At 42.5% G+C, this 15633-nt stretch overlaps 1 protein-coding gene across 1 annotated transcript; it reads right to left on the bottom strand.

The window, feature by feature from the left end:
* Positions 1-6092: 6092 nt before the first annotated feature.
* LOC109162270 lies at positions 6093-7163 on the bottom strand. The gene has a single exon (XM_019310989.1). The coding sequence runs from the start codon at positions 7161-7163 to the stop codon at positions 6093-6095; it is 1071 nt and encodes a 356-aa protein (XP_019166534.1).
* Between the last annotated feature and the right edge of the window lie 8470 nt (positions 7164-15633).

Here is a 15633-nt window from a genome sequence, read left to right on the forward strand (position 1 = left end):
GAACCCTGCGTCGACTTCTACGTCTTCTTCTTCTACTTCCAGTCCTCGCCGTATGGAGATTCCGTCTGGTCTCTCACCGACGTCTTCTTCCCAACCGACCCCCTCTTCCTCGGGGGTGATGACTCCTCTGAGTCCGGCACCTCTCACAACGGTGGCGGCTCTTCCTGATGGTGCCGGACGGCCACGAGGCAAGTTCGACTCCGTCGTCCGGCCGGAAGGGCGCCCGTCGCAAATCTCGGCGGCGGACCTAGACATGGCCCGCTACCTTCTTGGGCCTTCTGCCCTCGTCTTTGCCCCAGAAAGCCGGCATATCTATGACCCACCGAAGGGCTGCGTGGGTATTCACCTGCACTCGGTTGCCTTTGGCTTCCGAGTGCCTCCATGTCCGTTTCTCTCTCTCTTCTTCCGCCATTACAACCTCGTTCCGGGTCAGTTGGTACCCAACTCTCAACGTCTTCTCACCTGCTTCATCAACCTCTGCCATTGGTGGCTTTGTGAGCCGGATCTAGACCTTTTCCGGTATTTGTTCACCGTGAATAAGGTCGGCTCACATTCGTCGGGCTTTGTTCAAGTCGCCGCCCGTCCTGGGCGACAACTCTTCGAGGGTCTTTCCGACTCCATTAAGGACTGGAAGCCCTATTATTTTTTCGTTCGTCCTTCCTTCTCGTCTTTCACTTTTCCGACCCTGTGGCCGGCCGCTCTGTTCAAGCCTTGCTCTCGGCGCGCCGTCTTCACCCAAGATGCGATCCAGGGCGGCGAGTTCTTGAAAGGCTTGGGGCCGTACTCCGTTAAGTATTGGTCTCGGGTCCAAGCCATGGCAAAACGAGGCTTGCTGCCAGACGGCGCGGCCACCTTAGGTAGTTTTCCCATGTCCTTCTCTTCTCTTTCTTTCCTTGTATGACTGCTAATGCTCATTTCATTTCTTTTTAGGTCCTTACGACTCTGACTCTTACAGCTCCGACGAAGCCGAGACTCCCACTCTAGAGATGGCTGACAGAGCTGAGAAGATAAGGCGTCGACTATCTCAACGCGCCTCGGGCGCCGCCGCTGCCTCTTCATCTTTCCCCTCTCCGGCCTCGAGGTCGACTCCTCCACCACCACGTACCGTGGTGGACCTGACGCCGTCACCCGTCGCCTCACCTTCCCGAATGCCGCCTCCTCCGCCGTCTTAGAGCCCAAGCTCTAAGCGGCCAGTCGAGCAATCGGATGCGCCGACCACGTTCTTCTTCCTAAGGACGTGGAGATGACCGGCGCAATGCCAGACGAGTACATCTTCGACGCCTCGCTTCGCCAATCGTACCGCGTAAGTGTTTCCGACTCGTCGTCTTTCTTGTCCTTTATTCTTCTTTATCTGATCTCTCTTGTCCTTGTAGAATCTCACCTTCCAGATGGAGATGAGCAGGCGACTGAGGGGTTACAAGACGGGGCTCCAGTCTCTTTCCACTCGACTGCGTCAAACAGAGGAAGCTCGCCTGGAAGAGCAGGCTAAGCATGCCAAGTCGGTGGAGGTGCATACCTCCGATCTGCTGAGGGTCACTCGTCAGTGGGAGGAGGAGCGGGACAAGGTCGCGACCATCGCTGCGACTTCGGTGGAGGATTACAAGAAGTCGGCGGCCTTCGAGGCGGATGTGAAGGCGGCGGTGGCGGCCCGGCAGAAGTAGATCGCCCAGGAGTGGCTGGCGACGATGGAGGGAGATGACTATCTCCTTGACTTGGGCGAGCGTGACTATCGCCTCGGTTTCTGCGAGGCTCAGACGGAAACCTATGCCGCCCTACTGGCCCGAGATCCCGCCTTCACTCCCGAGAGCTGGGGCCTCAAGCCAGTGCTAGACCTCCTGTCGGCGACTGCTGAGCCCGCGTCGACTGCAGATCCGGCAGCTCCTCCTGTGGCGGAGCCTGTAGATCCGGTGGCTCTCCTTGTGGCAGAGCCTTCAGAGCTTGCAGAGCCGCCTACTCAGGCGGAAGACTCCTCACTCGTCCTTCCAGCTGGACCATCGGCAGAAGCTCTGGTCGAGGAAGTTGATGTCGACACCCCTTCCCCCGTAGTTTAGGGCTTTCCATCTGGTAGCCTTCTTTTGTATGGGTTGGCCCCCCTTCTCGGGCCTTTTTATTAATGAAATCTTTTTTTTCTCCTTTCGACTGCCCTTATTTCTTTTCTGCTTTTGGATCCCAAGAAGTAACTTAAGGCCTTGAGTTCTTCCACTTTGTTGGACTTCCGTGATCAAGGATCTTGTTTCCCATCTGTTCTTGCCGAGTCCCTCAGTTGAGGCGACTCCTTAGGTTTTTTCTTTTCTTAGAAACGGTTTAGGGTCAGTGCCCCATTGTTTCTTTATATACTCGCTGAGTCCCTCAGTTGAGGCGACTCCTTTTGGCTTTTCCTCGGAAACGACTAAGGGTCTGGGCCCTTGTTTCCCATATATTCTTGTCGAGTCCCTCAGTTGAGGCGACTCCTTAGGCTTTTTCTTTTCTTAGAAACGGTTTAGGGTCAGTGCCCCATTGTTTCTTTATATACTCGCCGAGTCCCTCAGTCGAGGCGACTCCTTTTGACTTTTCCTCGGAAATGACTAAGGGTATGGGCCCTTGTTTCCCATCTGTTCTTGCCGAGTCCCTCAGTTGAGGCGACTCCTTAGGCTTTTTCTTTTCTTAGAAACGGTTTAGGGTCAGTGCCCCATTGTTTCTTTATATAATCGCCGAGTCCCTCAGTCGAGGCGACTCCTTTTGGCTTTTTCTCGGAAACGACTAAGGGTCTGGGCCCTTGTTTCCCATATGTTCTTGACGAGTCCCTCAATTGAGGCGACTCCTTAGGCTTTTTCTTTTCTTAGAAACGGTTTAGGGTCAGTGCCCCATTGTTTCTTTATATACTCGCTGAGTCCCTCAGTCGAGGCGACTCCTTTTGGCTTTTTCTCGGAAACGACTAAGGGTCTGGGCCCTTGTTTCCCATCTGTTCTTGCCGAGTCCCTCAGTTGAGGCGACTCCTTAGGCTTTTTCTTTTCATAGAAACGGTTTAGGTTCAGTGCCCCATTGTTTCTTTATATACTCGCCGAGTCCCTCAGTCGAGGCGACTCCTTTTGGCTTTTTCCCGGAAACGACTAAGGGTCTGGGCCCTTGTTTCCCATCTGTTCTTACCGAGTCCTTTAGTTGAGGCGACTCCTTAGGCTTTTTCTTTTCTTAGAAACGGTTTAGGGTTAGTGCCCCATTTTTTCTTTATATACTCGCCGAGTCCCTCAGTCGAGGCGACTCTTTTTCTCGGAAACGACTAAGGGTTTGGGCCCTTGTTTCCTATCTTTTCTCGCCGAGTGGAGGGCAACGATCGAGGATAAAAGGTGCCCTTTTATTAGATTTGAAAACTCGAGTACATGTCTAACCTCTTTATTGGTAGAATTTCTTCAAATGGACGACGTTCCAGAATCGGTCTATGGGTTTTCCTTCCAGGGTTTCGAGCTTGTAGGTATCGGCCTGAACCACTGATGCAATGCGATATGGTCCTTCTCACTTAATTGCAAATTTGCCCCCTTCCGTGGGCTGGCTTGCCTGTCGGTCCCGCAACACGAGGTCGCCGACCTGGAAGGCTCGTGGGCGAATCCTCCGGTCGCGATACCTCTTTACAGCTTGTTGGTACTCGACCATCCGGGCGCACGCCACCTCCCTTCTTTCTTCCAGAAAGTTCTTTTCAATTCTAAGGCTTTCCTCGTTCTCTTCGTCGGAATAGCTGCGAACTCGGTAGGTGGGCTCCACGACTTCCACTGGAACCTTGTACTGAAATAGAGATATGCTCTATTTCATATGTTTCGAATTCCTTCAGCATTTCTATTGCCTTCTCCTTGTACTGGGTCATCCGAGCGTTCTTCGCTTCGCAGGTGCCGGAAATTTGTCCCACCACTAACCGGGAGTCAGTTTTGATCCGCAGTCGTTCTACGCCCAAAGTTTTGGCGAGTCGAAGGCCGCCCAACACAGCCTCATACTCGGCTTCGTTATTAGACGTCGGAAACGGATAGCTCAGGGCTTAGTAGAGTTGGAATCCTTCTGGAGTGATTAACATGATTCCGCCTCCACAGTGTTGTCGACTCGCCGCTCCATCCGCGTGCATCTCCCACCACTCACTTGAACGGTCTTCCGTGGTGTGCTCTTTTTCCTCTTCCCCCGCCGTGCATTCGACCAGGAAATCAGCCAAGGCTTGCCCTTTTATGGATGGTCGCGGTTGATACTCAATCCCGTACTGGGTTAATTCCACGGCCCATTTTACCAGTTGCCCTGACGACGCGGGATTTCGTAGTACGCTCCCCAGCGGCTGGTCGGTCTGTACCCGGACAGTATGAGCTTGGAAATAGGGTGTTAACTTGCGTACGGTGATTACCAGTGCATAGACAATCTTCTCTAAGGCTGCGTACCGTGTCTCGGCGGCCTTTAAGGAGCGACTTACGTAGTATACCGGGTGCTGGGCACGCTCTTCTTCCCGAACCAGTACCGAGCTCACCGCCTTGGGGGAAGCGGCCAAGTATAAAAACAAAGGCTCACCCTCCCGTGGGGTGGACAACATCGGTGGTGTGGAAAGATACTGCTTTAGTTCCTCGAATGATTGCTGGCACTCGGTCGTCCAGGCAAAGCCTTCCTTCTTCTTCATTGCCTCGAAGAATGGTACAGTTTTGTCCACCGCCTTACTTAATAAGCGACTGAGGGCAGCCAGTCGACTAGTTAACCATTGCAGATCTCTGACGGTGCTGGGAGGTTGCATATCGATGATGGCCTGGACCTTCTCCGGGTTGGGCTCGATGCATCGTTTAGTCACCATGTATCCTAAGAACTTTCCGCCTTGTACCGCGAATGCACATTTCTTCGGGTTCAGTCGGAGATTATACCTTAGCATCACTTGGAAGCAGTCGGCCAAATCTTCCGCGTGTTTGGCCTCTTCTTTGCTTTTGACCAACATGTCGTCCACATAGGCCGCCATGGATTTGCCCAGTAAGTCTTGGAATAGCCGAGCTACCATCCGAGTATAAGTGGCCCCAGCATTCTTGAGTCCGAAGGGCATAACTCGGTAACAATACACCCCGTCCGATGTAAGGAACGCGGTTTTTTCCTCGTCGGTCGAGTGCATGAAAATCTGATGATATCCCCTAAAGGCGTCCATAAAGCTCAGCAGAGCCGACCCAGCTGTCTCGTCGACCAGCTGGTCAATCCGTGGCAAGGGGAACGGATCCTTTGGGCAGGCCTTGTTAAGATCAGTGTAATCCACGCACATTCGCCATGCTGGGGGTTTCGGCACGAGGACTACGTTCGCCAACCACTCCGGATATTTGACCTCTCGGATGTGACCCGCGACTAGCAGCGTGCCCACCTCTTTCTTTACGAATTCCCTCCGGTCATTGGCGAGATATCGCTTTTTCTGCACGACTGCCCGATGGTCCGGATCGACGGCGAGTCGGTGGGCGATGATGGACCTGTCGACACCTGGCATATCCTCTGGCCCCCAGGCAAATACTAGCCGATGCTTTCGGAGTACTTGGACAATTTCCTCTCGAGTCTCCGTGGGGAGACCGACACCAATTCTGACTCGCCTGTCCGGCCGTTCGGGGTCGATTTCGATTTCTTCCAATTCCACGGCTGGTTCCGGGCGGGGTATCATTGCTTTCTTTGGGGGCTTTTCCGTGATCTCGTGGACTTGCATTCCACGTTTGCTCATCCCTTTACAGGCTTGCAGGTAGCAGTCGCGGGCGACTCTTCTATCGCAACGCACCGTTCCTATCCCGTTCGGCGTGCGGAACTTCAAGCAAAGGTGCTCGATGGAGATCAGTGCTCCCAAATCCTCCAGGCCGGTCGGCCGAGTATAGCATTCTGTGAGCAGACTAAGTTCACCACGATGAATTTCATGCTGAGCTTCTGCACGTCGGGATAGCTGCCGACTTCCACTGGCAGGGTGATGGACCCCTCTGCTTCTACCGAGTCTCCCGTGAAATCGGCGAGTGGTGTCTTGACTGGATTCAGCTGTTCTTGAGTCAATCCCATCTTTGTGAAAGTGTCGAGGTATAGTACATTGACACTGCTTCCGGTGTCGACCAGGATTCGCCGAACGACCACTCCGTTCACGTCCATTGCTATGACCAGCGCATCCCGATGCGGTGTCTCTCCCGTGGGCAAATCTTTGTCGTGAACGTGATCGGCTCTCGGCACGCTTTCTTCGAGCTTTCCCCACGCCCGTATACCGTCCCGACGTATAGTTGTCGAGCCCAGGCCTTTCTGGTATTCGCCGAGTCGCCGCCTTCTGGTCCGCCGACTATCATGTTAATGACTGGCTTTTGACGCCACTGGGCCTCATCCTCCTCAGTGGCCGACCGCTTGCCACGGCTATTCTCGGCGGTGACCGCGAGATCATCGTCCTCTCGTGCTACTGACCTTCGCCTCCACTGATTAGGAGGCGGGGTCCTTTGCTGGATGATTCCTTCCATGACCTTTTTCAAGTAGAAGCACTCTTCCGTACTATGAGTGTAAGACTTATGATAGCGGCAGTACTTAGAGTTCTTACCTGATTCTTCACTCGTCGCATGCTCGTCGATCGGCGGGGGCAGGGGCGGAGCGACCGCTTGAACCTCATGCACCGGGTGCTGAGGAACCGCTCTGTAGGGATGGACCATAGGCTTGTCATAGGGACGTCTAGCCTCGGGTCGCCGAGCCCCTTCCGGGCGCCTTTCCTTGGTTTCCGCACGGGTCCTCTTTCCTCCGACGGACCCTCCGACTTCGCGTTGTCGCTTATGCTTTATGGTCTGCTCCGTGTTAGCCCTTTTATTGGCCATGTGTATGGCTTCCGCGTAGGTAGTCGGGCGGTTATCCCGCAGATCTCGATACAACTGCCCGGATCGTAAAGACTCGATGAAAAAAGTGAGTGCGGTCTGATCTTCGACCTCCTCGATAGACTGAATCTCCTTTTGCCATCGAACCAAGTAGGTTTTCAGGGACTCGCCTTCCTCTTGGTGGACATCTCCCAGGTGAGTCAGATCCTTCTGTGGCTTGATGTTGGCCGCGTAATGGTTCATGAAGCGGTCGGCTAACTCCTCGAAACTGTGAATTGACTTAGGAGGCAGCGCCACTAACCACCTTTGTGCCGAGCCTTTCAGTTTGGGCAAGAAGGCGCGACACATCACAGGGTCTCGCACTCCCAATACCTGCATTTTGGCCTGATAGCTAAGCAGATGCTCGCGTGGATCTCCAGATCCGTCGAAGGTGGCTTGTTTCGGGGGTGATCTCGGAAGAGAATGGCAAGACGGTGAGCAACGTCTGCCCGGGGGATTTGGTCTTACCCCCCATTTGTTCTTTCAGATCTCGTACCTCTTGGGCCAATTGGGCCACGTCGCCTTCATTGCGAGTGTGGTTTCCTGTGGACTCCGTACTTTCGCCGACCTCTGATTCAGCCGGTTGGTCATCATTGCGCGTTATGCGCTCGGTCCGTCGTGCCAGAGTCTTAGTTCTCCTGGTGCGAGCTCTCTCCCGACCGGTTTCCCGATCTCTGGGCCCTGCTGGTGCGCGACTGGGCTCCCTTTCTCCTAGTCGTTCTCGTGCAGGCTGCCGTCCTGCATTCGGACCCAGCCTTGAATGGACTGATCGTACTGGCTGGCTCTCTGCCCGTCGATTTTCCCGTCCGTCTTCTGGCCTCTGGGACGGTTGATGATTGCGAGGCATCGGCCGAGAAACCGACTGCTCCCTCACTCCTCGACTCGCGTCGGCGAAGGCTCGCCCGATCGCGTGGAGTTATTCCGGGGTGAGGGGTATCATGGGCGGCTGCCGGTTCACCGGTGCCGTTTCGTTTCCTTGACTTTGAGCATTTCGTTGGTTCAACTGATCTCTTAGATCTGCCTCTATTCCGTCGTTTCGGTTGTTCGCTTGGTCTCGTCCTTCCGACATGTTCACGACGCTTCTTCGGTCGACTTTGGGACTCGCCCTGCTCAGAGAGTCACGTAGCTCTTTGTTTCAATCCCCACGGATGACGTCGGTGTTGGTTTTTGGGTTTTCGGGCCCAAGGAGGTCCAACAAAACCTGTGGTTGGTGATTCACCTTTCTTAAAAAAGTGATCGCAAAGATGGATAATCGAATGTTGAGGAAGTGTGTGTGTCTATTCTCTGGGCCTGGACTCGCCTCACTCTTACAAGTGTGGAGGGGCCTTTATATAGTAGGCTCCTCTCCAGCCGGATTGAAGTACATTAAACACCGACTTCAAGGCTAATTACACTATAAGACCGTTCGGCCGCTGTTACTGAGTCGACCAACGGCTCCTTGGCCCCCTACCGGCCCGTTGGATCGAGTCCTCTTGAATGCTGCATTGAGTGCTCTATCAACGGCTTTTAGACCGACTTGTATGTTTCTTACTGGCTCCTGGGCCGAGTCTCCTTTCTTACTTGGGCCCGGGCCGACTCCTAGACTCGGCCCAGGCCACCATCGGGCTTCTTCTTTTACTAGCCCTTATCTTCTATCTTGGGCCACTTCTCTCGTGGGCCCCTCTCTCTTGGGCCCTTCTTCTTGGGCCGGGGTCCTCACCCCATCAATGATAATAATAATAATAATTATAATAATAATAATAATAATAATAATAATAATTAATGATATTGATAATAAGAATAATAAGAATAATAAGAATAATGAGAATAATGATCAATAATAACAATAACAATTAACAAAAACAACAACAACAACAATAATAATAACCCATGGTAGATTACTATTCGAAAGTTAACTTTTCGTTTTAGTTAGCTTTCCATATTCTCAATTTTCTAGTTAAGGGTGACCCTCTAATTTTTTGGTCATTGAACCTTCTAGTCTTCAGGCTCATTGTCTTCAATTTTTCAGTCTTCAGTCTTCAACTTCTCGTATCTTCAGCTTTTTGGAACTAACTTCTCAAAGATTAACCTTTCTGAAGTTACTGTTCTAGTCTTCCGAAACTAAATTATCTTAGGGTTACTTTTCGATTTTTAATTTTCCTATTAGTAAAGTCCATCCTCTAAGTAAACCTTTCGAATTTACAATCGAAAAATGCCTAAGTTTAGAAAAATAAACGAATTTGGGGACTTAACTTTTAAATTATGTTTGGTATCATCAAACCAAAATTTGAGCCAATTGATAAAAATTGGCCAAGCCGAGACGAACTTTATAAAATTAGGCTTGAGCCTACTATAGAAACCTATGCAAATTTTACTGTGGACCATGGTCCATGTAGCAATGTGGTCCATGAAGTAAGTATCATTCTACTTACACTTCAATTTCATTTGAAAATCACAATATTGCTCTGTTTTTCAGTTTCATTTTCCATACACACTAGTTTCATTATAGTCATACAAAAGTATCATTTTAATTCTACTACAATTCATTTGACAATATAAATTATTGCATGAGCTAGATCTATTTTGTAGTTTCATTTTTCACTCACACTAATTTAATTATAGTAATATTAAAGTATTATTTTAATTGCACTCTAGGTTCATTTGACAATATATTTTATTGTATGACTCTAGATTTTAGTTTCATTTTTAATATACACTAGTTTCATTATAACAACACAAAAGTATCATTTTAATTATATTACAGCTTCATTTGACAATTACGTTGTTGAATGAGCTTTGTGTTTTAGTTTCATTTTCCACACAAACTAGTTTCATTATAGCAACACTAAATTATCATTTTATTCTTCTACAGTTTCGTTTGACGACCATGGTTCACATAGCACTGTGGATCATGGTACACTATATAACTATTGAGAAACCTAAGGCCTAAGCCCAGGTTTAAGTCTGTGGATCGTTACGCTGTGCAACCGTGTGCACTATGCAAGGTGCACACATAATTGGATCCATAATTTTTATACTATAGATCCATAATTTCTATACTATAGATCCATAATTTCTATACTATATATAAATTCATAATTTCTATACTATAGATTCATAATTTTTAAACAGTATAGTTATCAAATTATGAACATATAGTTCAGTGATTTGTGAATACAAATTTCAACAATTGGGAATGTGAACATTGAAAATTATGAACATAGAGTTTTGTGAGTATAGAGTTCAATAATTATGAATTTATAGTATAAAAATTATGAATCTATAGTATAGAAATTATGGATCTATAGTATAGACATTATGGATCCAATTCCGTATGCACCACGATTGCACAACATAATTTCCCAGAGTTTGTATACGAATTTATAATTATTTTTTATTTTGATATTTTTTACCCTCAAACCTGAGCCTCGCAAATTATGCTGTGCAACCGAATGCAGCTTGCAAGGTGCATACGGTTGCAAAACGGCGCCGTTTTGGTTAAAAAAACGCGCGTCCCACTTAAAGAAGAAATCAGGTTCGATTCCCGGCAATAGCATTTTTATATATCCAGAAATTCATAACTATATATCCACAAATTCATAACTATATATCCACAGTGAATGAATGAAGTAAAAATCCACAATGAATGAACTAAATATCCATGACGCACATTAAGTACAAATCTCAGGCACATTGAGTACAAATCTCACGCACATTAAGTATAAACCTCACGCACATTAATCCACCGCACATCCGCACGGGAAGCAACAAATGCACCTGATCCCTTCCATATATATATATATATATATATATATATATATATATATATATATATTTGCATGTAGCATTCTTCTTTCTATGTAATCCAAGGTTTTTCGAGACTTAGCCCAAGTATATTGATGTCCCTCAGAAGAAAAGTTTCTCAACGTGCAACTTTTCACCATATCTCAACAAAATTTGTTATTTTATTATGGATAAATAATTTAAATATTATTATTAATTTATCAAATTTTTTAATAAGATAATAAGGCCTATGTATTGAGATTCATTAAGGGTGGATTTTAAAAAAATTCACCCATTATGAGTTAAGAGTAGAGATAAGTGGAGGAAGTATAAAGGTGAGTTGGATGTGAATGTAATTATCCCAGACCCACCCCTTATACATTATCATCCTATATATAGATGCACATAATTGTACATATCACTTCTAAAAATTAAAATATACGTAATATAACTTGCACAAATGAACCAATACTTAATTATTAAGTTTCTTAATTAAAAGTGAACTTATAATAAACTAAAAATAAGCATATAGTGTACAAAAATAATAATAATAATAATAATAATAATAATAATAACTTTTCAAAGGACTAGCACATTTTAAAATTGAAAATAATTAAAAATAAGTGTGATTTTTCCTTCTTTAATTTTATTAAAGAAGATTGCAAATTTTGATATAAATTATGTTAATCTTTGACCCAAAATATTGGATATTGTTTATTGTTTTTCATCAGTACACCTAATTAAGGGCATGGTGATCAAACATTTCCTTTAATTTTACCCTGATCTTTCTGCTTTCTCCAAGGAATCGAAAACTGCAGGATATGCCATGATGAAGATTTGGATTCGAGTATGGAGACTCCTTGCTCTTGCCGTGGTACCTTGAAGGTTTGTGGGCTTCTTTTCATTTTTATTTTTTTAATAAAATCCAAAATTTTCAATTTCACCCGACTATATCATGTACTCTATGAACCTTTCATAAGCATGTTCAATTTATTATCCCCAACTGTTGGACCGAGGCCACTAAGGGCCAACTCCAACACCACGTGACTAGTCATGGATTATTGGACGGAGGCGGATAAAAGATCAAGTCCAACACCCTGACTCTTGAAAATATGTGGTGATATAAAAAAAATAAAGTTGTGCATTCGCTATTAAAAATAGCTTTTGATCCTAACACCAACTTATCATAGTCTACTGTTTTAATGTATTCAAGTAGGAGAAGATTTGGACTACTACTTTATCTCTGAGTACTTAATTAGCTTTCATAAGGATCTGATTTTTCAAGCAGCTATAAAATAATCAATTGATATATATATATATATATATATATATATATATATATATATATATATAATTCTGAATTCGATCATTCTTAATTTGCTTGTATTTGTTTTGGGCGGTTTCAGTACGCACATAGGGCATGTGTGCAAAGGTGGTGCAATGAGAAAGGTGACACTGTGTGTGAGATTTGCCACCAGGTAATTAAGCTCTGCTTTTGTAAGATAATGAGATGTCCCAGACTCCCAGAGACATAGTTAAAAATGTGTGGATTTGACATCAATTGAACAAAAATGTATTGATTCAAAACCCTAACAAAAATGTGTAAAGTACTAATGCCATTACCTTCTTTTCAAAACCCTATTTGAAATGAAGGTAATTGAACTGCCTTCTTTTATTTGTTTGGTGCTTTCAGGGCCGGCCCTGGGGCAAGGGCAGGCTGGGCCCTTGCCCAGGGCCCATGCTTGGGGGAGGGCCCCATCCTATCTCTTATATATATATATATATATATATATATATATATATATATATATGTATTGAGTATAAGTAATTTATATACATATGTTTTATAGTTAGTAATGTGAATTAGCTTGGTTGGTAAGATATTTGAATTTTAACCTTATTTAATCAAAGGCCCGTGATCCAATCCTTCCCTTCTCATTTTTGAATTCCTAAACTTTACTTCTTTGCTTATATTCTAATGTATATTTTAAAAATTTATTTTTATTGATTTTTTGTGTTTAATACCGAGTAGTATTTTTAATGTAGTTTTTACATATATAAATTTTCATATATTTATACTAAACATATTATGAAATTTTTTTATATTAAATATATAAATTTTTATATTAAATTTTTAATGTAATTTCTGAATTTATAAATTTTTATATACGTATACTAAACATATTATGAAAATTTGAATTAAAAAAACTTCAATCAACTCATGTTAACCAAACAAGACACGTAAAAATAGGACAGAGGGGGTTATATGATATATTTTGAGATTGAATTATAAAAAAATTAAAAGATAATTTACTCCGTATGTTTTTATGAATATCTAATCAATGTAATATAAAAGCTTTTATCATGTGTCATTATATGTATTCAAATTATTTTTTAAAAAAAAAGTTTAAAATTTATCTATTTAAAAGAAAAAAGTATTTGTATTAAAAAAAATATTTATAAAAATCATATAAATACTATAGAAGATGTGTGATTTATAATATACTTTATATGTTCAAACTATTTTATCTAGATAATTATGTTTCATATCTTTTTTACATTTTTTATTCGGTTTTGAAATATTTTAATTTCCTCCTCCTAGTCAAAAAAAAAGATTTTTAGCTTTCCATATGTTTGTAATTATTGTTTTATAAATTTTTAATAATAATTAATTTATTATTTTATTATGATAACAATGTTATTGTTTATAAGTTTACTCAATTTTAAATTATTTATTCATTTTTATAAACTATAATATTATTTATTTATGAAGGCACTTATACGATTATTTATTATTTTGCATTAAGGAAAGCACCTAGAAATATTTTTCATGATTATTGTTGTGTATGTAAAATTGTAAAAAAACTTGTTAATCTTATTTAAAGTTATTGATATTATTAATTTTTTTCTTATTTAATTTAAATTTTAGGCATAAAATATATATTAATTGGTGCCCATTTTTTTAATCCTGCCGCGGGCCAATAAAATGAAAGGACCGCCCCTGGGTGCTTTTTGCCTGTAAAATGCGACAAAGAACGTAATGCGCTTTTCACTTTCTTTTTTAAAAATAAAAATAAAAAGTTAAGAAGGCAATAGTATTACCTTCTTTACTACTATATATTAATGGCAAAATGTACAAATAGGCCATTAAACTATTTGTGGGATAGCAGTTAAGCTACCGAACTCGAATAAGCTCCAAATTCATCCAAAGAGCCTAGCCGGAGACGAAGGGAACCCCTTCATCTCCATGACCAGCCCTTCATTTTCGTCTCTGCCCGGAGACAAAGGGGTCCCCTTTCGTCTCCATGGCTGCCCGGCCGGAAAAGAAGCGGTGGGGACCGCCTCGTCTACGGGTAGCCATAGAGACGGTCCGCTTCATCTCCGTAGCGGCCGGAGACGAAGGGGACCCTTTGTCTCCATGGCGACCGGAGTCTCCATAATTGGCTGGCCGGAGACGAATGATCCCCTTCGTCTCCGGCCAGCCAAGGAAGCTGTTTTTTTTTTAAAAAAAAAAATTAAATTTCAAAATATTTATTTTATTTGAAATTATTAAAATAAAATTTTAAAAATTATTTTTAAATACAGTAACCAACAGGTTAGGAAATTAAATAAGAAAAACATGGCATCGAAGAAGATGGTCAAATGCTTAGTAGGATAATAATAATAAAAAAAATATAAAATAAAATATTCACATGTCATCCCAATCAGTGCAAACTTGTTGTTAACCTGCTAAATATACCGCATATATACCCGCTGGACATTGACACCTTTACTTGAAGCCCGAGAACCTCTTACCCACTATCACGTTAACCCGGAATTTCCTAGTTAGACTTATATACATCAAGTAAAGGCGTCGATGTCCAGCGGGTAATGGTGGATACCTGGAGCAGCGTGAACGTCCTATACTTGGAGGTGTTCAAAAAATTAAAGCTCGATCCTGTCGCATTGACCCTTGTGCGAACTCCCTTATTCGGGTTCACGGGAGCCACCATTCAACCGGAGGGCCTAATCTGATTATCGAATCGTAATGATTAACGCTGTAATAAAAACTAACCAAACGCGATCGCACGGATAATTCGGCAATTATTTGATGGAATTCAAGCAATTACATTAAATAATGAAAAAATGCTAATGCCAAATAACTTGAAATAAGATTTACAAGTTTTTATAAATAGATGCTTTCCTAATTCAAAATAATCAATTCATAAATAAAGAATTGCAGTTTATAAAAACGAATAAAGAATTTAAAACCATATAAACTTATAGACATTTACATTGTTATCATTATAAATATAATAAATTAATTATTAATAAAAATTTATAAAACAAAACTTACAAATAATAGCAAAGCATGAAATATTAATTATTGAGAGCAATAAATTAAAACACTTTAAAATGTGATAAAATATATTTATAAAAAAATATGAAACATAATTAATTTGATAAAATAGTTCGAATAGAAAACACATTTTACATCGCACATATTCTCTATTGATCTCATTTTTATAAAAATTCTCATATTTATAAATACTTTTTCTTTTAGTTAGATCAATTTCAAGTTTTTTATAGATTAATTTGAATACAATGACGGACAATAGAACTTCTAAACTACATTAACTAGATAAATTTTTAAAAAAGTAAACTATTTTTTAAAACATTTTTCAAAACTAAATCATCATGAAATATATACTCCGTACTACATATACATAAAGTTCACAAAATAGCACATGTTTTAAATATAAGTAGCAAATTACTCAGAGTGAAATAGATTCAAAATTTGATATGAATCACAAATCAATCTACATTATAAATATCACTATAATTAAAAAAAGGTAATATAATGTACAAAAATAGATTCAAAATTTAATATGAACCACAAATCAATCTATATTATAAATCTCATTATAATTATAAAAAGATAATATAATGTAAATATATGCATGGGGAACCAGTTTGACCAAGTGATCTTTAACATAAGATTCATAAAACCTTCCAACTAATTAAGCTAACTCATACAAATTTTAAAATTCTAAATGTATATTAAATA

The sequence above is a fragment of the Ipomoea nil genome, unplaced genomic scaffold (genome assembly GCF_001879475.1).
Source record: "Ipomoea nil cultivar Tokyo-kokei standard unplaced genomic scaffold, Asagao_1.1 scaffold2928, whole genome shotgun sequence".
NCBI classification, from domain to species: Eukaryota; Viridiplantae; Streptophyta; class Magnoliopsida; order Solanales; family Convolvulaceae; genus Ipomoea; species Ipomoea nil.

Bases quoted from the DNA above. Each gene is read 5' to 3' on its own strand.
- LOC109162270 (XM_019310989.1), bottom strand. From the start codon at position 7,163: ATGCAGGTATTGGGAGTGCGAGACCCTGTGATGTGTCGCGCCTTCTTG.